At 41.1% G+C, this 23,490-nt stretch overlaps 2 protein-coding genes across 2 annotated transcripts in view; both read left to right on the forward strand.

The window, feature by feature from the left end:
- Positions 1 to 23,261, forward strand: part of LOC138763461 (quinone oxidoreductase-like protein 2) — a 66,586-nt gene extending 43,325 nt beyond the window's left edge. Inside the window, exons 8-10 of the mRNA XM_069937647.1 lie at positions 7,147 to 7,328; positions 14,965 to 15,193; positions 22,028 to 23,261. Of these exons, the coding sequence (XP_069793748.1) occupies positions 7,147 to 7,328; positions 14,965 to 15,193; positions 22,028 to 22,096 (480 nt within the window). The 3' untranslated portion in view covers positions 22,097 to 23,261. The remainder of the gene's footprint in view (positions 1 to 7,146; positions 7,329 to 14,964; positions 15,194 to 22,027) is intronic.
- On the forward strand, positions 19,870 to 22,020 carry gtpbp3 (GTP binding protein 3, mitochondrial). The gene has a single exon (XM_069936476.1). The coding sequence runs from the start codon at positions 19,870 to 19,872 to the stop codon at positions 21,412 to 21,414; it is 1,545 nt and encodes a 514-aa protein (XP_069792577.1). The 3' UTR covers positions 21,415 to 22,020.
- Positions 23,262 to 23,490: the final 229 nt, after the last annotated feature.

The following is a 23,490-nucleotide window of genomic DNA, read 5'->3' on the forward strand; positions in this document are numbered from 1 at the left end:
TACTGTCACTTTCGCCAATGGCCCCTTATATAATGCTTTAATCCAATTAATATACTTCTCTGGTAAACTGAATTTTTGCAATACTTTGAATAAATAATTCCATTCTACTCTGTCAAGGCCTTCTCTGTGTCTAAAGCAACTGCTACTGTTGGCACTTTACTCCCTTCTACTGCATGAATTAAGTTAATAAATTTACAAATATTGTGTGTTGTGCGTCTTTTTTTAATAAATCCAGTTTGGTCTAGATTTACCATTTTCGGTACATACTCTGCTAATCTGTTTGCTAATAGTTTAGCTATTATCTTATAATCTGTGTTAAGTAATGATATTGGTCTATATGACGCTGGTGCGAGTGGATCTTTCCCTTGTTTTAGTATTACTGTAATTATTGCTGTTTTACATGAATCTGGTAAGCTTTGTGTTTTATCAATCTGGTTGATTACTTCCAGGAGGGGAGGAATTAATAAATCTTTAAATGTTTTATAGAATTCTATTGGGAATCCATCCTCTCCTGGTGTTTTATTATTTGGTAATTTTTTTATTATCTCTTGTATTTCTACTATTTCAAATGGTTCTGTTAATTTATTTTGTTCCTCTATTTGTAATTTTGGTAGTTCAATTTTAGTTAGAAATTCATCTATTTTCCCTTCTTTCCCTTTGTTTAATTGTTCATAGAATTCTCTAAAGTTTTCCTTGATCTCCTTTGGATTATATGTGATTTGTTTGTCTTTTTTCCTTGATGCCAATACCATTTTCTTAGCTTGTTCTGTCTTAAGCTTCCATGCTAGAATTTTGTGCGTTTTTTCCCCTAGTTCATAATATTTCTGTTTTGTCTTCATTATATTCTTCTCCACCTTATATGTTTGTAGTGTTTGATATTTTATTTTTTTATCTACCAATTCTCTTCTTTTAGTTGTATCTTCCTTCATTGCTAATTCTTTTTCTATATTTACTATTTCCCTTTCCAACTGCTCTGTTTCCTGATTATATCCTTCTTCATCTTGGTTACATAACTTATTATTTGCCCTCTAATGAACGCTTTCATTGCATCCCATGGTATAAACTTATCTTTCACTGATTCCGTATTTATTTCAAAATACATTTTAATTTGTCTTTCAATGAATTCTCTAAAATCCTGCCTTTTGAGTAGCATGGAGTTTAATCTCCATCTATACATTCTTGGAGGGATGTCCTCTAACTTTATTGTCAATATTAAGGGTGAATGGTCCGATAGTATTCTAGCTTTATATTCTGTTTTTCTTACTCTATCTTGCATACGAGCTGATAACAAAAATAGGTCTATTCTTGAGTATGTTTTATGTCTAGCCGAGTAATATGAATATTCCTTTTCATTTGGGTGTTGTTTCCTCCATATATCCAAAAGTTGCATTTCTTCCATCAATTTAATTATAAATTTGGTTACTTTGTTCTTTCTGTTAATTTTTTTCCCAGTTTTGTCCATATTTGAATCCAAATTCAGGTTGAAATCCCCTCCTATTAATATGTTCCCTTGCGTATCTGCTATCTTCAAAAAGATATCTTGCATAAACTTTTGATCTTCTTCGTTAGGTGAATATACATTGAGTAGATTCCAAAACTCCGAATATATCTGACATTTTATCATTACATATCTCCCTGCTGGATCTATTATTTCCTCTTCTATTTTAATTGGCACATTTTTACTAATTAATATAGCTACTCCTCTTGCTTTTGAATTATACGACGCTGCTGTTTCGTGTCCTACCCAATCTCTCTTTAATTTCTTGTGCTCCAATTCAGTTAAATGTGTTTCTTGCACAAATGCTATATCAATTTTTTCTTTTTTCAGTAAATTTAGCAGTTTCTTCCTTTTAATTTGGTTATGTATTCCGTTAATATTTAAAGTCATATAGTTCAGCGTAGCCATTTTATACTTTGTTTATCTTCCCTTTCCGTTTCTCCATCATCACCTTTCCTTCTTATCCATTTCTGCTTTCTTGTTTTGAACACTTTATAAGACAACATTTCTAAAACATCAAACATTTTCCTTATTCTCCTATTTAAAACTTCTTTAACCCCATTCTCCCCTCCCCCTCCTGAGTTGCCCTTTATCCCTTGTCAGACAACCACATTTCCCCTCTCCACTTGGATTTGCGAATTCACTCGCAAACGTCAGCTGATTTTGCAGTGACCGTAACTCCTCCCCACCCAGCCCCCCAGAAAAGATTTCAATTTTCATATGTAACAAAGGTCACTCTTTTAATTCCCTCCTTATTCCCTCTATTCCATTTCCCTCCCTTATTAATTCTTGTCTATACCCTATATATTTTCCTCTAAATACGGATACATTCATGTATGCACACTATATATATATACACACATATACCCTTTTACACACAAACATATAGATCGTGGTCATTTTTACTCTTATTACATGTCTTCATCTCTCTGCTTATTTTGTAGTTCTGCAAATTTCCTTCCTTCCTCTGGATCCGAGAATAGTCTGTTTTGTTGCCCTGGAATAACTATTTTAAGTACCGCTGGGTACCTTAACATAAACTTATATCCTTTTTTCCATAAGATCGTTTTCGCTGTATTGAACTCCTTCCTCTTCTTCAGGAGTTCAAAACTTATGTCTGGATAGAAAAAAAATTTTTGACCTTTATATTCGAGTGGCTTTTTGTCTTCTCTTACTTTCTTCATTGCTTTCTCCAATATATTTTCTCTTGTTGTATATCTTAAGAATTTTACTAAAATGGATCTTGGTTTTTGCTGCGGTTGTGGTTTCGGGGCTAAAGTTCTATGTGCCCTCTCTATTTCCATTTCTTCCTGTAATTCTGGTCTTCCCAGGACCCTGGGGATCCAATCTTCTATAAATTCTCTCATATTCTTGCCTTCTTCATCTTCCTTAAGGCCCACTATCTTTATATTATTTCTTCTATTATAGTTTTCTATCATATCTATCTTCTGAGCTAACAGCTCCTGTGTCTCTTTAACTTTTTTATTAGATTCTTCTAATTTCTCTTTTAAGTCTTCTACTTCCATATCTACAATTGTTTCTCGTTTTTCCATATTTTCCACTCTTTTTCCTAACTCTGATATGGCCATTTCCATTTTATTCATTTTTTTCTTCTGCATTCTTAATTCTTCTTTTTATCTCATTAAATTCTTGTAATTGCCATTTTTTCACTGATTCCATATATTCTTTAAAAAAAGATATATCCATTGTCTTGCCTTTCTCTTCTTCTTCCACTTCTTTCTGTTCTTCTTCTTCTTCTTCTTCCTCTGGATTGACCATCTGTTGTTTCCTTGTTTTCTTTTTACCCTCTTCTATCTTGTTGTCGTTATTGTCTGTGTTCTGCACCTGCTGCTGTGCTGCAGGTGTCTCTCTCAGCTGTGGAGATTGACTCCGCAGCTGTTCCCCCCTCCCGTCAGTGTGCTTTTTTTCATGCGCATCGCGCATGCGCTACTCCTCGCGCATGCGCGGTTGCGCACTTTTACTCGGCTCTGCGAGCCATTTTTGTAGTCCCGAGCCCGGGACTTCCACTGACCTGCGGGAGTGGGCTTCTCTCTCCACGGCGGGCCTCTTCGTACAGGTAAGGCCTTCACCTTCTTCTTCCGACGTCTTTCCTTCTTCTTTTCTTCCCGTCGTTTTTGGTTTTTCTTTCTTCGCTGCCATTTTCTCCACACTTTTACTTTCACTTTGTTTTGGTTTTTAAGTTTGTGCCTTTGCTTTTTCTCTATCTTTTTTTAACTTTTCTGGAGAGGGCTGGAGTTCCCCTACCGGCCACTATTCCATCACGTGACTCCTGTGTAATCTCATTTGTTCTTCAAAAAAGACTTTATATTCTGTTCATCAGTTTTACCTTTTATCTCTCTTTGTACATCAGTTTTACCTTCTGTTTCTCTGTGAAGATCTTGGTCTTCTTCTTCCTCTTCTTCTGTGTCTGTACCTGTGTTTGTGTCTTCTTCTTCTCTTCTTTGTGTCTGTGTCTCTTCTGTTTTTCCTGATGAGCTGCTTGTATCTCTTTGTCGGGCCTTTTCTTGCTGGGCCTCTTGTTGCTGGTCCTCCCATCCTGGGCTGCTCGTCTGTTGTGCTTCCTGACGTTGATCTTCTTGTCAGTCATCCCTCCGTCTATCTCCCACTTCTGTTTCATCGTTCCCTCTTCTGCTACCTTCCTCATCCTCCAGCTAAGCACCCTGGTGTCGAGCATCTCTCAGCTGTTCGCTCTGTGACAGCCTGCTCCTCTGCTGAGCCCCCCCTCCCACCAGTGTCCTCTTTCTCCTTTGATTGCGCATTGCGCACTTTTGTTTGGCTCCGAGAGCCATTCTTGTAGTCCACCGGCTGGTGAGTCACGACTCCGCAGTGCAGGCACTGACCTCAGGGGTCAGGTGCTCCTCACCACCGCAGTGCCCTGTCCTTCTTGCAGGTAAGGCCTTCTTCTTTTTTCTCCAGTGACTTTTCTACTTTTTTTCCAGTTGTTTTTACTTTCTCCTTCCTGGAAGCCATCTTCTTTCTCTTCTCTGTATCTTATCTTCTATTTCTTATATTTTATTTTTGTTATGCTTTGCTTTTTCCTGACTTTTTTCCTATTTTCCTTCAGAGAGCTGGTTTTCAGCTGCTCCTGTTGGGGAACCGTTACTGGAGCATCAGAGTCAGCACCACCAGGCTTCTCACACGTAGTGAGAATGCTGAATGAGCAAAAGAACTGCTCACACTAAACAAAATGGAATGGGATGGGTCAGGTGACAGAGGTGTGTGTTGGGGAGCACTTTGAGTCCAGTGATCACAATACTACTGGTTTCAAAATAATTGTGGAGGAAGATAGCCCTGGACCCAGGGTTGAGATTTTGGATTGGAGGAGATGAGAATGGATTTTGAAGGTGTAGTCTGGGATAAATTGTTTTATGGGAGGGATGTAGAAGGAAAATGGAGGGCATTCAAAGGTGAAATTTTATGGGTCAGAGACAATATGTTCCTGTTTGGGTGAAAGGAAAGGTTAAAAGTTTTAGGGAGCCTTGGTTTTCAAGGGTTATTGGAAATATGGTTCAGAAAAAGAGAGAGGTGTACAAAATGTATGGACAGCGTAAAGTAAATGAGGTGATAAAGAATGTAAAAATAATCTTAAGAAGGAAATTAGAAAGGCTAAGAGGAGATGAGGTTGCTTTGAGAAGTAAGGTGAAAATAAATCCAAAGGGTTTTTACAGATATATAAAGAGCAAAAGGATAGTGAGGGATAAAATTGGTCCCCTAGAGGATGAGAGTGGATGGCTCTGCGTGGATCCAAAGGAGATGGGGGTGATTTTGAATGGTTTTTTTTCTTCATTATTTACTAAGGAGAAGGATGTGTAAAGTAAAGGAAATAAGTAGGGAAGTTATGGAAATGGAGATGATTAAAGAAGAGCAAGTTCTGACGCTTTTAAGCAAAATAAAAGTGGATAAATCTCCAGGTCCTGACAAGATATTCCCTGGGACCTTGAGAGAAATTAGTGTAGAAATAATGGGGGCTTTGATGGGAATGGTGTCGGAGAACTGGAGGGTAGCTCATGTAGTTCCATTGTTTAAAAAAGGTGCTAGGAGTAAATCTAGTAATTATAGGCCTGTAGGTTTGACGTCAGTAGTCGGTAAGTTAATGGAAAGTATTCTTCGAGAAGGTATATATAAATATTTGGATAGGCAGGGTTTGATTAGGAACAGTCAACATGGATTTATGAGGGGAAGATCATGTTTGACAAACCTTATCGAATTTTTTGAGGAGCTTTCTAGGAAAGTTGATGAGGGTAAGGAAGTGGGTGTTGTATATATGGACTTAGTAAGGTATTTGATAAGGTTCCTCAGGGAAAGTTAGTTAGGAAGGTTCAATCATTAGGTATTAACATTGAAGTAGTAAAATAGATTCAACAATGGTTGAATGGAAGATGCCAGAGAGTAGGGGTAGAAAATTGTGTGTCAGATGGGAAGCTGGTGACTAGTGGGAATGGAATAGAGAGTTACGGGTTGAGTGTAGTTCAGTGGGGTTAGGAGGGAGAAAGTGTTCTGCAGGGACTAGAAGTGCCAAGTTGGCCTGTTTCTATGCTGTAATTGTTATATGGTTAACCATCTGAAACTCATTTTCATGAAACAATATATTTATTTGTATGGCTGAAATACATCCTGCATATGTATTGTTTGTCTGTATGAGAATTCTCTCTGGTTGCATCTGTGTGTTTTGCACTGAGGACTGGAGAGCACCATTTTGTTTGGTTATATTTGTACAATCAGATGACAATAAACTTGACTTGATGCCCAAATCTTCTATTTATCTTACATAAATGTTTTTTTTTAAATTATTCTCCACTGCTAACTGGAATAAGGCAAGTACTGGGTTTCAAGGCTTTGGGTGACCATGTTGACTGAATATGGCTTGGATGGCAAACTGTTCAAGATGTCCTTGGCATGGTCTTTGCAAAGTTCTCCCATGAGGTTACATTTCTGCTTCATGCCAAACCAAGCATGTCAAGAGTAGAACCTTGCTTGAGCTTCTGTCAGCGCAGATACCTGTTGACCTTGTTAGGCATTGCCATTGTAGAGGTTGAACACACTCAACTCAGTCTTGACAGAGCATTTCATGTTCTGACAAAGGGTCTTTAAGTCTGAGTCTCTTCCCATAGGATGTGCCTGTTCTGCTGAATATTCCCATTGCTTTTGGATGAGATTGACAGCTTCATTGTGTTTTTATTATTTCCAATTGCTGAAGTCAGTCTGATAATGAGCAATTTGTATCCTATTGACCCTGATTAATCCGGGTTTTGCACAATGAAGGAAGGGTCTGGCGAGTCCAATCCAACAATTTGTACTTATGTGTTTGGAATTTGATACTTTAATCATGGGAAACCTGAACCAATCATGTTGTCTGTACTTCTCCAAAACATTAATGGTGAGTGCATGTTATTTCTTCACGACACTAGTTGTTTTACACTACAGATAATTCACATCTTCACCAGCTTTACAAAGTGTGATATTGTACTTGATTCAGTAATTTGTTCATGAACTTCTCTCAGCAGGCACCTTGACCCCATTGACTAATACTGAGTCTATTCTGTGCTCTCCCCACCACCCCGACTCTCCCCTCCCCACCCCCCCCTCCTCTTTCCTCCTCACTTGGCCTCATTCCTTCCTCACCTTAGGTCATTGCTGCTGCAGGGACAGATGAGAAATGCGAACTTGCATTGGAAAGAGGTGCAATAGCAGCCATCAATTATACCACACAGAGTGTGAAGGAGGAGGTCAAAAAACTGACAGGAAACAAAGGAGTGAATGTGGTGATTGATGCCGTGGGAGGTGATGTATTCAACGACGCTTTCAGCAGGTATCTTCATCAGTATTAAGTTATTAGTGGCACTTATTATTTGACTCCAAGTGGCTGTGTTAAGACTTTGTCCATTGAGTTGATTGTTTGAGCCTGGGTGAGCACTACCACAGGTTCTTCCTCATAAGCGCTGGAACTGTTTCCAGGGACTGATCCGAGCAGGAGACACCTCTAGGTGCTGTACCATGCCCTCAGCTTGATAGATAAGTGAAAGAGACCTTTGTAAGGTGTCTGGGAACAAGTTGTGTTAACTTCTTTTGGTTTCAAGATGTGCATTGATTGTTATGATTGACTTGCGGATTTGGTGTTGGGAGTTAGAAAGTCAGCACCTTTCAGAATCAGACTCAGGAACAAGTCATGAAATTCGGCAGCATCATCGTGCAAACATACATATAACCATCTTGCAACATTATTATTTTTTAAAAATTCTAATAACAATAATAGTACATGAAAAGTAAGGCCGTGTGACAACACATTTACCCAATAGAAATGTGAAGTGGAAAGCAGCTTGTGACATTCTTTGGATCTCATTTGATTGCAACACTTCAGCTTCTGGCAGTCGGTCGCTCTGACAGCACATCAGATCACGATCAGGGTTTATTTATCACATCATCGTGTGCATCTCCTCTCAAGCCTTTGAGAAACTTGATGAGTTGTGTAATAAGATTGGGAATGCCTGCACCTGTTTGAGGTAGATAAAAGATGTAGAGAGATTGATTTATGTAAAAGATGGTCAAATAGTAAGAAAATAAATAAAAATATCAGCACACTGGAATTAAGTTCCAATCCCCAAAAGCGCAATGCAAAAAGTATTGCTTCATCTGGCATTAGTTCAAGTTTATAATCATTTGACTACATATACAATCAGATGAAAGTGTTTCTCCAGACCAGGGTGCGCACACACACACACACACACACACACACACACACACACACACACACACACACACACACACACACACACACACACACACAATATCTTTCTTCTTTGGCTTGGCAGACACGGTTGTAGCGGTTGCAGGGGAAATTTGGTTGGTTGGGGTTGGGTGTTGGGTTTTTCCTCCTTTGTCTTTTGTCAGTGAGGTGGGCGCTGCGGTCTTCTTCAAAGGAGGTTGCTGCCCGCCGAACTGTGAGGCGCCAAGATGCACGGTTTGAGGCGATATCAGCCCACTGGCGGTGGTCGTTGTGGCAGGCACCAAGAGATTTCTTTAGGCAGTCCTTGTACCTCTTCTTTGGTGCACCTCTGTCACGGTGGCCAGTGGAGAGCTCGCCATATAACACAATCTTGGGAAGGCGATGGTCCTCCATTCTGGAGACGTGACCTACCCAGCGCAGTTGGATTTTCAGCAACGTGGATTCGATGCTGTCGGCCTCTGCCATCTCGAGTACTTCGATGTTAGGGATGAAGTCGCTCCAATGAATGTTGAGGATGGAGCGGAGACAACGCTGGTGGAAGCGTTCTAGGAGCCGTAGGTGATGTCGGTAGAGGACCCATGATTCGGAGCCGAACAGGAGTGTGGGTATGACAACGGCTCTGTATACGCTTATCTTTGTGAGGTTTTTCAGTTGGTTGTTTTTCCGGACTCTTTTGTGTAGTCTTCCAAAGGCGCTATTTGCCTTGGCGAGTCTGTTGTCTATCTCATTGTCGATCCTTGCATCTGATGAAATGGTGCAGCCGAGATAGGTAAACTGGTTGACCGTTTTGAGTTTTGTGTGCCCGATGGAGATGTGGGGGGACTGGTAGTCATGGTGGGGAGCTGGCTGATGGAGGACCTCAGTTTTCTTCAGGCTAACTTCCAGGCCAAACATTTTGACAGTTTTCGCAAAACAGGACGTCAAGCGCTGAAGAGCTGGCTCTGAATGGGCAACTAAAGCGGCATCGTCTGCAAAGAGTAGTTCACGGACAAGTTGCTCTTGTGTCTTGGTGTGAGCTTGCAGGCGCCTCAGATTGAAGAGACTACCATCCGTGTGGTACCGGATGTACACAGCGCCTTCATTGTTGGGGTCTTTCATGGCTTGGTTCAGCATCATGCTGAAGAAGATTGAAAAGAGGGTTGGTGCGAGAACGCAGCCTTGCTTCACGCCATTGTTAATGGAGAAGGGTTCAGAGAGCTCATTGCTGTATCTGACCTGACCTTGTTGGTTTTCGTGCAGTTGGTTAACCATGTTGAGGAACTTTGGGGGGCATCCGATGCGCTCTAGTATTTGCCAAAGCCCTTTCCTGCTCACGGTGTTGAAGGCTTTGGTGAGGTCAACAAAGGTGATGTAGAGTCCTTTGTTTTGTTCTCTGCACTTTTCTTGGAGCTGTCTGAGGGCAAAGACCATGTCAGTTTGCGCGAAAGCCGCACTGAGATTCTGGGAGAACATTCTCGGTGACTCTAGGTATTATTCTATTTAGGAGAATCCTAGCGAGGATTTTGCCTGCAATGGAGAGCAGCGTGATTCCCCTGTAGTTTGAGCAGTCTGATTTCTCGCCTTTGTTTTTGTACAGGGTGATGATGATGGCATCATGAAGGTCCTGAGGCAGTTTTCCTTGGTCCCAACAAAGCTTGAAAAACTCATGCAGTTTGACATGCAGAGTTTTGCCGCCAGCCTTCCAGACCTCTGGGGGGATTCCATCCATACCTGCTGCTTTGCCACTTTTCAGTTGTTCAATTGCCTTATATGTCTCTTCCCGGGTGTGGACCTCATCCAGCTCTAGCCTTAGGGGCTGTTGAGGGAGCTGGAGCAGGGCGGAATCTTGGACTGAGCGGTTGGCACTGAAAAGAGATTGGAAGTGTTCTGACCATCGGTTGAGGATGGAGATCTTGTCGCTGAGGAGGACTTTGCCGTCTGAGCTGCGCAGCAGGCTTTGGACTTGGGGTGAGGGGCCGTACACAGCCTTTAGAGCCTCGTAAAAACCCCTGAAGTCACCAATGTCCGCGCTGAGCTGAGTTCGCTTGGCGAGGGTAGTCCACCACTCATTTTGGATCTCCTGGAGTTTGCGCTGAAGATGGCTGCATGCGTAACGGAAGCGCGCGCCTGTAATCCGGCTACTCGGAGGCTGAGGCTGTCGGATCGCTTGAGATCAGGAGTTCTGGGCTGCTGCGGCCTGTGTTGAGTGGGTGTCCTCACTAAGTTGGGCATCGATATGGTGTCTCCGGAGGAATCGGGCGTCACCAGGTTGTGTGAAGAAGGGGTGAATCGGCCCAGGTTGGAAACACACAATATACAGCACATAATAATCACATATAATCATATACTACAGATATAAAATTGATGTGTATATACATTTCAGAATAATTTACTAATTTCATTGATAAGATAATGAAGGTTACATGATCCCATGCAGGAGGATCCTGATTTTAATCCTCCTGTATCTCTTTCTAGATGGTAGTGGGTCAAAGGTACTGTGTGATGGATGGTAGGAGTGCTCAATAATTTTTTGACCCCTATTTAAATAACGTCCCAGTGAACGTTGTCAATAAATGAAAGGGAACCCATTTTCTTCTTGGCACTTTCTCAAGAAGTGATCATCTTGGCTATTTTGATGGTCCTCTGCATTGACTTCTGGTCCAGTGCCACACAATGATCCAGCCAGGCAGGGCATTTAATTGCACTTCTGTAAAATGTTGTCGATAGGGTCTAGTAGCCTTGTTCTCAAAGTCCTCAGTAAGTGTAGGCTTTGCTGCACCTTTCTGCCTAATGAGGGGGTGTTGAGAGTCCAGAATACGACATCCATTATATGCACACCAAGGAACTTTGTGCTCTCCATTCTCTCCAAGATAGAACCATTGATGTGTAGTGGGGAGTGGTCAACCTTCATCTTTCTTCAGTCCACAATCATCTCTTTCTTGCCAACTTTGGGGCTCAGGTTGCTGCACTCTCAGGTTGATGAGTCTCCCAATTTCTTCTCTGTAAGCTGACTCATTGTTGCTAATGAGGCCAAATGCTGCATTAGCTTTTCTTGATGAACCATGCTTGGAAGAAACACTGAAGGGCCATGGTTGGGTTACATCAAAGTTCAGTGCCAAGAGTGCTTTGGGAGCTCTACCAGACACTGAGCTGGCCAATTCCTGAAATATACAGCTGCTGGAGTGGGTTGAGGGTAAGTCACGAGTGAACTAATATGGATAAAGCTACTTGACCTTATCCTCGCCAATAAACCCATGACAATATTGGTGGAATTGACCACAGGTAAAGGTCTTGAGGAGACTAAGTCCAATTTCATTCCGAGGACAGTTTCCTACTGCTACAGACATTTTAAATGGAATAGACTCTGAACAAATCTATCAACTTAAAACTGATCATCATAAGTTACTGGGGCCATCCACCATCTGTAACCTTGTGGCCAGGCAAATTTGTTGCACTGCTATAACTGTCTGTTTAGTGGACCAACCCTGATTGAGAGCAATACATGCTGGGAGTAGTACCACAGATATAAAAATGAGCACACACCAGCCAAATGAAACTGTATGTGCTGAACAGCAAACACACCTGATATGATCACATGATTCTGTTCACCAAGTGTTCTATGGACTAGTCATTGACATATCCACACCTGCCTCTTGAAGAGTGTTTTTGATCTGTTGGACATGCGTTTGGGGATTTTTCTTTATTGTGATGAGAATTCTTCTGTCATCGGCAGTTGAGGTCTTCCCTGTCCTACCAGTCCCTTTGCGAATACTGAGCTTACCAGTACACTCTTCCTTCTTAATGTTGATTTTGGTAATCCTAAGGTTTGGACAATGTCTTTTAATGTTTTATTCTTGTTTTTTTTCAGCCTTATAATGGCTTATTTGACTTTCATTGGTATAAATCTGGTCCTTGTGTTGAAAAATGACAACTACAGACTCCAACAGAGATCATACCTTAGCTCTCTTATATTTACACCAATGAAGCAATTAAACATACCTGAGTACTGACAAACACCTTTGAAGCCAAATGTCCCAAACATTATGGTGTCCTGAAATGAGGGGACTATGTATAAAAAGTGTTGTAATTTTCACATAGACAAACCAAAATATAACAAATAACCTTGAATAAAATCTGCAATGTGCACTTTTAATTGCATATGAATTGTTCGATTACAAATTTAAAACTTTGGAGCACGGGAACAAATAAAGGAAAAAAATGTCTGTCCAAAACATTATGGAGGACACTGTAGATGTGAAGTGAACTTGACTGCCCTTGATGTAGACAGCATGTGATTGAGTGTGGTGTCAAGAAACCATTGGTAAAAACTGAAGGTAAAAGGACCAAGGGGGAAAATATTCTGAGGATTGGGCTACCTCAAACAAGGGCAGCACAGTTAATGTAGAGGTTTGGGCAATGCTATTAGAGCACCGGTAACCTAGGTTCAAATCCACAGCTGTTTGTAAGGAGTTTGTACGTTCTCCCTCATGACCTGCATAGCTTTTCTCTAGGTACCCTGCATTCCAAGACAAACCGGGTTAGCAGGTTAGTCACATGGGTGCAATTGGGAGGCACAGGCTCATTGACTGGAAGACCCTGTTTCTGTGCAGTCTGAAGAAGAGGGTTCTGGTTATCGGAGGTGGTTCATCCTCACTCTTGTGGGTGTTATTGCAGGGCTTTCTCAAGGCAGTGTCCCAGGCCCAACCATCCTCAACTTTCTTCTCATCATAATGTCAGAAGTGGAAATGCTTGCAGAGGGTGGCACTGTTTTCAATTCCATTCGTTACTCCTTAGCAAATGAACCAGCCCATGCCTGCACACAGCAAGACCTAAACAAAAGTTAAACAGCAACTGATAACCGATAAGAATCATTCTCACCACCTAATTGCCAGGATGTAATCACATTCGTAGTGAGAATCCAACTACCTGACTTTGACATTTAACGACTTTATCGTGCTAGCGATCCCCCATCATTTACCAGCTACATAAATTCTGTGGCTATAAGAACAAGTCAGAAGCTGGTTATTCCAAACGAGTGACATTCCTAAGGCAAGACAGAAGTTGGGAGTGTGAAGGAATACTATCCACCTGCCTGGGTCAATGCTCAAGAGGCTTAGTACCATCTAGGACAAAACAAGCTACTTAATTGATACCCCATTAGCTGTCCTAAACATTTATTCTCTCCACTCTTGGATACTGACCACAAGAAGGACATGGGCAGCAGGTACTGGAGAGCACTACGATTTGCCTTCCTCAGGTTGCACACCATTCTGACTTGGAATGAATCATTGGTTCTCATCGATACTGGGTCGAAATCCTGGAAATGGCTCCCTAACAGAATTGTGGGAGTATCTTCACCAGAAGGACTGCAGCGTGTCAAGAAGGCACCTCACCATCACCTCGGAGGCAATAAATCCTAGCTGTATGCCCACACTGGAAAATGAATGGAAAAATATAATTGCTGTTGTCATATACCACAAAAACAGTTGACAAATCAAAGTATAGTGTTGAAATAAAGTGAATGTTCTTCTTTGGGTTCATTGTTAAAGACAGAATAGTGAGATCATTGTGCAGAAAACCATGTTCAAAATATTGGGAGCCACCCTATGAGTGATTGAGGCAGATAGATTTGATGTATCTGAGAGGAATTGGATAATTACATAAGCGAGAAATGAAATGTGGGAATAGATTCATTTAGTTTTATTTGGGTAATGCTCATGCTCAAGTCAGAAATGGACACTGCTGTCTTAAATCACACGAGGTGATCCTGACTTTTGTTAAATAGAATTGAAAGAATTATTGAGGACCCTTTACATTCACTTCACAGTATCTTTAACCTACCATACAGGAGCATCAAATTCAGGACTGCTCAGCTGGGAAATAGCTTCTTCCCATACGCTGTGAGATTGATGAATGATATCCTGTAACCTTAGGTCTCTTATAAATGAAGCTGTAAATTATTCAGAATATTTATGTATATCTATATTATTTTTTTTGTGTGCTGTGTGAGAAGTGCATTGTGTGTGTGTGTGTGTGTGTATTCTTTCTTTCTTTCTTCTTTCTTTGGCTTGGCTTCGCGGACGAAGATTTATGGAGGGGGTAAATGTCCACGTCAGCTGCAGCCTCGTTTGTGGCTGACAAGTCCGATGCGGGACAGGCAGACACGGTATATAATATATATATATATATATACATACACCATGGTCTGGAGAAATGCTGTTTTATCTGTTTGTATATATTACAGTCAGAGGATAATAAACTTGAACTTGAATTATCCAAGAAATGGATGTAATTTGCCTCTTGATTGATAAACTCAAGATCCAGAATGACGATGTGAATAGTGCTGAGGGAATGCTGCACAATTGGCTGCACCTTTCTTCGGATGAGATGTTAAACTCTGGACCCTTTTGTCCCCTGAAGTTGAAGTAAAATATTCTGTGGCAGCATCTGAAAGGAGACCGGGGGTGGTGGGGGGGGGGGGGGGGGGGCGGGGGCGTGGTTTAGTTTACTATCCTGATGGATATTGATCCATACTGAATGATAGTAAAGCAGATAATCTCTTCATGATCGTATTGATAGCTCATTTCAAATTTTTATCCATAGATTGATTGTCACATTGCAATAGTGATCACATTTCAAAACCTGAGTTGTTCTGAGTTACCGCAGAAATGCTTGTCCTCTTCTCTTGTGTTGGTTTGTGCAACTTGCATTTAACTTGTGGTTCATGTCTCATTTCTGGCAGCTTGTCCTGGGAAGGCAGGATTGTGGTGGTCGGTTTTGCTGGTGGAAATATACCAACCATACGGGCCAATCAGCTGCTGCTGAAGAATATATCAGCCATGGGTGTGAACTTTGGAAAATACCAAGATCTAGATTACTCATCCTTCTCCCGGTCAATTATGTCTGCAATCCAACACTGCAAGGAGGGTAGAATCAGACCTCATGTTGGTTCAGTCTTTAAACTGCAACAGGTAAACATCCTTCCTCTGTTTCATGCCAGGTTCTCATATTCTGTGAGCATTTTTTTGTAATATTTATAATTTTAAGTATATTAAACAATAAACAACCATACAAAATACAAAACATCAAGAAAACCCATCCCTCCAAGTCCCTCCCTTCTGTGTAAGTGCAATTAAACAATGAAGAAAAAGAAAAATCCCATTGTCAGTGCATACAGTAAAACATAGCATTTGTCTGGGAAGGTGAGGGTCAAGCCGGAATCACCGCATCAAGATCAGATGCTGCAGACTTAGGCCAATGGCTCTGCTTCCCAAATGAAATTGCAGAAACCAACCTTAGCCCAGACCTTGTGCTGTGGTCGGCCTCACTCCATCTTGTTTACATCATTGAGATTACAGTGCCCTGGCAGGATGTGGTGGAGGAGGCCTAGGAGCACAAGAAACTGAGGTACGCTGAGCTTGCAGCTGATGTGCAGCAACATGGCTGGAAGGCAGGAGTCTGGCTGGTTGAAGTAGGCTGCAGGGGATTTGTAGCCACATTGACATCAAGGCTACTCCTGGAGTTGAGAGTGGAAGGAAAGGTACACCGACAAGCAGTCAAATATCTCGCCAGAGCTGCTGGAAAGAGTAGTCAGTAGTTCTCGATGAGGAGAAAGGATTCCATCTGGGCCCCCAAGTGAGTGAATGGTATTTGGGGGATGAGCCTGTGATACCAGGATTCACTGCTGAACCCTCCAAAGATGTTGTGGGTCTATCATCGAAACACTGAGGCAGGAGGGAACGCACTTGATAAACCAGAAGATGCCACCACTCATTTGGCTACCCTGCAGAGTCTAGGCAGCAAGTCTTAGGAGTGCAATAAGGGATATTAACATCAAGTCCTACATAATATACCACAGAGACATGATAGTACTACAATGTTAAAATCTGTACAGGACAAGTGGCTAGTCAGTAGCAATTGTAACCCTATGGTAGTGCCAGTGATGTATCATAGTTAGGATGTCATAAAAATCACCCTAGAAAGGTTTCACCTTCATGCAGAGCCAGGTAGAATGTAAGAAGGAACCAACCTCTATACCACATTGAAACCATATCTCTTATAATTCAGGTTTATATTGATATAATTTCTGAGGGGTGAAGTACAGCTGATGGAGAAAATTATAGTGAACCTGGTATTGATGGTTGCCAACAAACTTCCCTGACATAGATCTGACTGGAGTTGTTCATCACTTGTGATGTGTAAATCTGACTCCCATCTCACTCTAAATTTATGCAAACCTGACTTTGGGCCATCACTCAACAATTAAAAGTACATTCTAGAAATAACTTTATATAGATTTCCTTCATGGAGTAGTTTCTTGATTTCAATGAGGCCTGGTAGAGTCATTTCAGGGCCCAAGTTGGCCTTAAGGACAGATCTTAGCTGAAGGTAACAAAAGAAGGTCCTGTTGGGCAAGTTATAGTTCTTCTTCAACTGCTCAAACAACATGAAAATTCTTTTTTTATAACAATCTTCCAGACGTTGTCTCCCATTATAATACCAGGCTTCCAGAGTTTTGTTGTTCAAAATCATGGATATAAGTTCATTTTGTCTTAAAGGTGTTTTCAGAGACCATCCACTTTTCAGTCCAGAGCCTCCACAGGTCTCTCACCATATTCTATTCAAGTATTTTAAAATGGGATTGTCTATCCTGTTGGCTATAATTCTAGAATTCCATTTATAAATAAAATCACTGTACACCTCTTTTAGGGAGTACAATCCAATTTGTACCCAGCAAGAGGTATCATAACCCTCAAAAAATGAAGAAATAAATCTCATTTGGGGTGCCAAATATATTTTTTAAACTGGGCAACCAGATCCCTCCTAACCTACAATCCCATGTTAACTTTTTCATGGATTCTCTGGTACTTTACAGTTCCATGCAAATTTCCCAACATGCCGATTAAAAAGGTTTGGGGTAGTGGAATGGGCAAGAACTGAGAACATACTGCAATTCAACAACATATTAATCTTCATATTGTTGACTCTGCCAATTAGATTGATGGGCAAATTCACCCATCTTCTCAAATCTTCTACAATTAAGTAACGGGAGGTAATTAAGTTTGTATAAATTCTGAAGATCATTATCTACCATTATTCCAAGTTATTTAATGCCACTCAAAGGCCACTTGAATGGGCTTGTTCGCTGGTACTCAGTGTAATCAAAGTTTGTTACTGGGATAATTTCACTTTTTTCCCAGTTTACCTTCACTCTTTGCTTTTAATAAAGTCTATAATTTAGTGAGGAAATTAACTGGATTTGTTAAGTACAGGATATCATCTGCCATAAGATTCATTTTGTGATTTGTTTAATCCACCATAAGATCCTTTTTCTTTGGGTCTTGTCTAATTGCCTTTGCTTAGGGCTCAATAGCCAAGACAAAAAGTCCTGGAGGTAAGGGACAACCCTGCCGACTCAACCTGCTCAAAGGGAACGTTGCTGAGATCTGTCCATTAGTGGTGATCCTGGCTTTGGGTCTATGATGAAGAGATTTGACCCAAATAATAAACAATTGCCCAAACCTGAACTTGGCCAAGACTCTAAACAAATGCAGCCATTCCAGCCTGTTAAAGGCTTTCTCAGTGTCTTGTGCTACAGCACACTTGGTTCAGCCTTAGACTTTGCATAGTGGATAATAATAGCCTACATAGGCTGATCAGCATTTCAAAATAAAGCCACTCTAGTCTGAATTTATTAATTTCAGCAAGTATTGGCCAAGCCTGTTAGCCAGAGCCTTAGAAATCAATTTATAATCTTGACTTTAGAAATGAAATGGTCTGAAATGAAGTTTTGAGAACACTCTTGATAGAATCTGGAAAATCTGAGACAAAAATAGAAAATGCATGCCACATCTCTCAATAACCATAAAGAGAAATAGACAGAACAAAAGACAGACTGCCAGAACAGAAAAATCAGCTAATTTATTCGTGGGCTGAAAATTCTATTGTGGAGTGGAAGGAGGAGAAGGAAAAGCCAAATAATTACTTTTGTTCCAGACTGAGAAGTTAATGGGATTTGTATGTGAGCATTTGCTTAGTTGCTAGGCACACAATGCAGTTCATTCCTGCATTCGAACAATGCTTAGTGTCTCCAAAACATCTGTCAAAAGAATACAAAAATTTATGCAAATTCCTTTGAAAATCTTTCTTTCATACACTGAAGTGAATTTTTCCATTACCTGTCAATTTTGTATTGAGGTATTTTCGAATGATTTATTTATCTATGCATATATTTTATGCTTTTGAAACCATTTGTGGATGGATTTATTTCTACTTTCTCTGTCACATTGCTATTGCTAAATGCTTGTTCATATGCATTTCTAGAAATATTTGTTTGCCTTATTTTACCTAAAATAAGTTGAACGATGGGTTAGAGTGGAATGGGAGCAGTGAGGAAGCTTTAAAACAATGAAAAAGGAAATGGGGAGGACCACCTGCACTAGATGGAAAATGAGTCATTCAATTGGAGGTTGAAGCTGCAGGCAAGTCAGGCGTGTGCACCAAGATTTGAGCAGACAGGTGCAGCCACGCTCTGCTTTTTTGCAGTTTATCTATTTTAAGATCCTTCGATTTTTCTGTTACTTTTGTTTGAGTCAATAGAGAGGTTTGTTTGTAACTGAATTTCACCTTGCAACGCTGTTTCAAATGTTCCACTTTCCATAACCCCTGACTAAAACAAATTTCCATTTGCTGATCAAAAAACTAGAACACATCCCAGATTACATATTCTTCAAAATCCATGGATAAAATATTCAAGCAGTCTGGATCACTGTTTTGTTTATCTACCTTTACAAAATGTTTTGAACATTACTGAAATTTCCCTAAATGTGGAAGGTGATATTATGCCTTGTGTGTTTCCACTAAGATAGTCAAGTTACGCAGTAGGTTTTGATTAAAATTTTACAAGTGTAATCTGCGATCATTTGACTTGAGGAATAGGTAGGAGTGGAAGGTGGTTAGGAAATATAAGGAGCTTTATGACTACCATTGAAGAAAATAGAAAAGCAATCTCTCCCAGCTGCTCGAATCCATTTAACAGTATTTAAAGGCCTAAATTTCCTTAAATAAAGTTTATTTATGAGGATGTTGCCAGGTCTCAGAGGCTTGAGCTTTTGGGAGAGGTTGAAAGATGAGGGCTTTATTCCTTGGAGTGCAAGAGCATGATGGGTGATCTCATTGAGGTGTACGAAATCATGAGAGGAATAGATCAGGGGAATACAGAGAGCCTTTTTGCCCAGAGTAGGGGAATCAGAGGGCATAGGTTTAAGGTGAGGGGGGAGAGATTTAACAGGAACTTGAGGGGTAACTTTTTCACACAGAGGGTGTTGGGTCTATGGAACAAGCTGCTGGTTGAGGCAGGTACAATTGCATCATTTAAGAAACATTTGGACAGATATGTGAAAAGGATGGGTTTAGAAGGATATAGGCCAATCACAGGCAGGTGGGACTGGTGTGGGTGGGGCTTTTTGTCAGTGTGGACAAGTTGGGTTTAATGGTTAGTTTCCACACTTTGACTCTCAGGGAGGTGGAGTGAGGGCATACAATTCATAATGAGACTATAAATGCTTCTTGGATTGAATGCATTTTGGAAAATGTTCTTTGTTGGAGAGTGTCCATGAATCCTGGAGCATTTATTTTATTCTGTAGAATGGTCGTCTTCTGTTTAATTACTTTTGAAGTAATAGAGACTTTAATTTTTTTCAAACAGCGTACTTTCCATGCCAGTCTTGCAAGGAAACATTGCTCAGACTCCTGTGGGGGAAGGACCATCTTTGCACTCAGCTCAGGCCATGGCAGGTGTGGGGTAGCTGTTATCCGAGTGAGTGGCCCCAGTAGTGGGGATGCCCTCAGCTCGCTGACTGGCCGGAGACCTCTACCCCCAGCCAGGGCTGCTGTCATCAGGCCTCTGCTGGACCCCAGATCTGGGGAGCGCCTGGATGTGGCATTGGTGCTGTGGTTTCCAGGCCCACGCAGTTTTACTGGTGAAGATTGCTGTGAGTTTCACGTCCATGGGGGACCAGCAGTGATTGGAGGAGTTCTGCAAGCCTTGGGAACCTTACCTGGGCTGCACCCAGCTGAAGCTGGGGAGTTCACAAAACGTGCCTTTCAGAACAGAAAGCTGGACCTGATAGAGGTAGAAGGGCTGGCAGACCTCATTCATGCAGAGACGGAAGCCCAGAGAAGGCAGGCACTGAGGCAAATGGCTGGCGAGCTAGGACAGCTTTATGGCGGCTGGTCTGAGAGGCTAACTCACTGTCTGGCTCACACAGAAGCTTACATTGATTTCAGCGAGGATGACAACATTGAGGAAGGGGTACTTGGTGCAGTCGACAGCGACATCCGTGCGTTGCAAAGGGAAATCGACAGTCACCTGTGTGACAGTCGCCGAGGCGAGAGGTTAAGGGAAGGAGTTCACGTTGCAATTGTCGGGGTGACGAATGCTGGCAAAAGCAGTCTGTTGAATGCAGTTTGTCGGAGGCCTGCTGCCATTGTGTCACCAGTGGCCGGAACAACACGAGATGTTGTGGAGACAGCCATGAATGTTGGAGGATATCCTGTGCTTTTGAGTGACACAGCGGGACTTCGAGAGACATCTGATGTGATTGAGCAAGAAGGCATGAGGCGTGCGCGGCAAAGGCTGAAGCAGGCAGACATCGTGGTTGTGGTAGTGGATGCCACAGAGCTGCCAACAGACTCGACTGATGCTGTTCATTTTGTCAAAGGTTACCTGAGTGAAGTAATTTTGCCTAAATCTGACCAGGGGTGGGATGAATCCAGCCCAAGTATGGCAGATTGGATTGTAGTTTGCAATAAGACAGATCTGGTTCAGGTAGAGGACTTCAAGAAGCTACCCTCAATTCTGAAAGAGCATGGACTACCTCAGGTGTGCATGCTGTCGTGTAAAACTGGCAATGGTTTTGATCACTTCCTACATTTGCTCAGTGAAAAGGTTGAAGAGATTTGTGGGAATCCCTTGGTCGGCAATCCTAGTCTGACACAGGCCCGTCATCGGCTGCACCTGCAGAACTGCACCCGATATCTGACACAGTATCACCAGCACCAAGACCTGGATGTTGTCTTGGCCACAGAGTATTTGAGAATGGCACTGAGACAACTGGGAAAGATCACTGGAAAAATCGGTGTTGAAGAGATTCTTGAAGTTATATTCAGGGATTTTTGTATTGGTAAATAAAACAGCCAAAAGAGTTTATCTTAATGCTAGTGAAGTGTTCTGGATTTTTAGGGCAGATGAGATGCCGCTGGATTTAAGAGATTATTTGACGAGTCCTTCAATCTCATATTGATTTACTGTTAATGTTAAAGTATTTACTCATCAAACCAAGTGTTGTACAAGTAGAGACATTGGATAACTTGTGATTCCTGAGTGCCTGAACCAGTAATTTATTCAGCATCAAACAATTTTACAGATTAGCAGCGATTATTTTTATTGATGAGCAGCAGACAAGCAGACTATTTGTGGAGGGTGGTCACAGCAGCCATCTTGGTGCTTCCTGTGGAGGAATTTAATGGTGGATGAGGTACCAGTCAAGCATACAACTTTCTCTTGGATGGTATTAATAGGGCTGAAATTATTCAACCAAGTTGAATTACTCTTGTGGGCAAGAAATGCATGTATTTGCAAAGAATGTAAATGTTTGCGTTCTATAACTGGTTAATGCTATCGCCTGGCAGTTCATTAAAAATAACTAATGACACAGGATGTCAGAAGAGAGATCAGAATTGCAATGGTTTCTTAGATCATGAACCAAATATCATGGAACTTCATCGGATTTGTAATTTTCCAGGTAAATGAAGCTTTTCAACATGTGTTGCTACGCAAATCCATTGGGAAGGTCATCATAACCATGAAATGAACTGAACTGAAGAGAATATCCATGGAAAAGTTGAACTAGAAAATAGTATACTGGCCTCATTGAAATATGTGACATTATGTCATGTTCAAATTTAGAGATTAGATCCTTGATTTCTGATTTGAATTTAAATTTTCAAACACTGGGGGGTCCCTTTTTGAATTACTTTCAAAATCTTTGATTTGGTATTAATTCAGGGGTGTTGACTAATGTAATTTATTAGAACATAGAACAATACAGCACAGCCCCTCCCTACCCCATGTGGATGTGTCTGTATAAGTGCCCCCAATGTTTCAGCTTCCACCACCATCCCCAGCAAGGCATTCCAGGCTCCAACAACTCTCTGTGTAAAAAAAAAAACAAAATAAAAACCCTGATGTCTCCCCTAAACTTTTCTCCCTTAACTTTGTACATATGTCCTCTGATGTTTGCTAATCCTGCCCTAGGAAACAGACACTGACTGTCCAGTATATGCCTCTCATAATCTTGTAGACCTTTATCAGGTCTCCTCTCAATCTTCTTCACTCCAAAGAGAAGGTCCCAGCTCTGCTAACCTTGCCTCATAAGACTTGTTTCCCAATCCAGGCAACATCCTGGTAAATCTCCTCTGCACCATCTCCATTGCTTCTACATCCTTCCAGAAATGAACATAATACTCTGAGTGGTCATACTAAAGATTTGTAGATCTGTAACATGACCTCTCTACTGAATTAAATTCCTCTATTAATGAAGCCCAGCATCCCATAGGCCTTCTCAACTATTCTATTAATGTGTGCGGTGACCTTGAGGGATGTGTGGATTTGCACCCCAAGGTCCTTCTGTTCATCCACAATCTTAAGTAACCAACCATTAACCCTGTACTCAGCCTTCTGGTTTGTCCTTCCAAAATACATCACCTCATACTTATTCAGATTGATCCGGAGTAATCTAGATTACTTTGATAAGGAAATTTTCCCCTTTTGCTAAACAGCTGCTTTTTTGGTCGTGGGCTTAGATTTTCTTTTATAATAAAATATTACTATAATTTGTTTGATTGAGAATGCAGGGTACCTTGGATGAAATGGTATGATCTAAGTGTATTGTATTTTTTTTACTTTCAGTATGTATCTTTATGTACTCCATTTTTTGATGTGGAATTTCAATTTCAATAAAAATATTGAAATAGTAATTTATGCCTTGAAAGGCTACATTTTATTAATAATGTTTTAAAAGCATCTAAATATACTACCAATTCTAAATTTTATAATTTTTTTCAGGTGTTGGTGAAGTTATTTCCAAGGTGACTTGGAGTGTAATGGGATGAAATGGTGTGTAACACGTAAGATTGATCATGCATCATATTATTTAGCAGGCAGTTGCATAGGAACAGACAAGCCCTGACTTCTTATGGCAAGTCT

This window comes from Narcine bancroftii, chromosome 5, assembly GCF_036971445.1.
Source record: "Narcine bancroftii isolate sNarBan1 chromosome 5, sNarBan1.hap1, whole genome shotgun sequence".
Lineage (NCBI taxonomy): Eukaryota > Metazoa > Chordata > Chondrichthyes > Torpediniformes > Narcinidae > Narcine > Narcine bancroftii.

What these genes read in the sequence shown, in the direction of transcription:
- gtpbp3 (XM_069936476.1), top strand. Translation starts at nt 19,870, where the DNA reads ATGGTCGTCTTCTGTTTAATTACTTTTGAAGTAATAGAGACTTTAATT.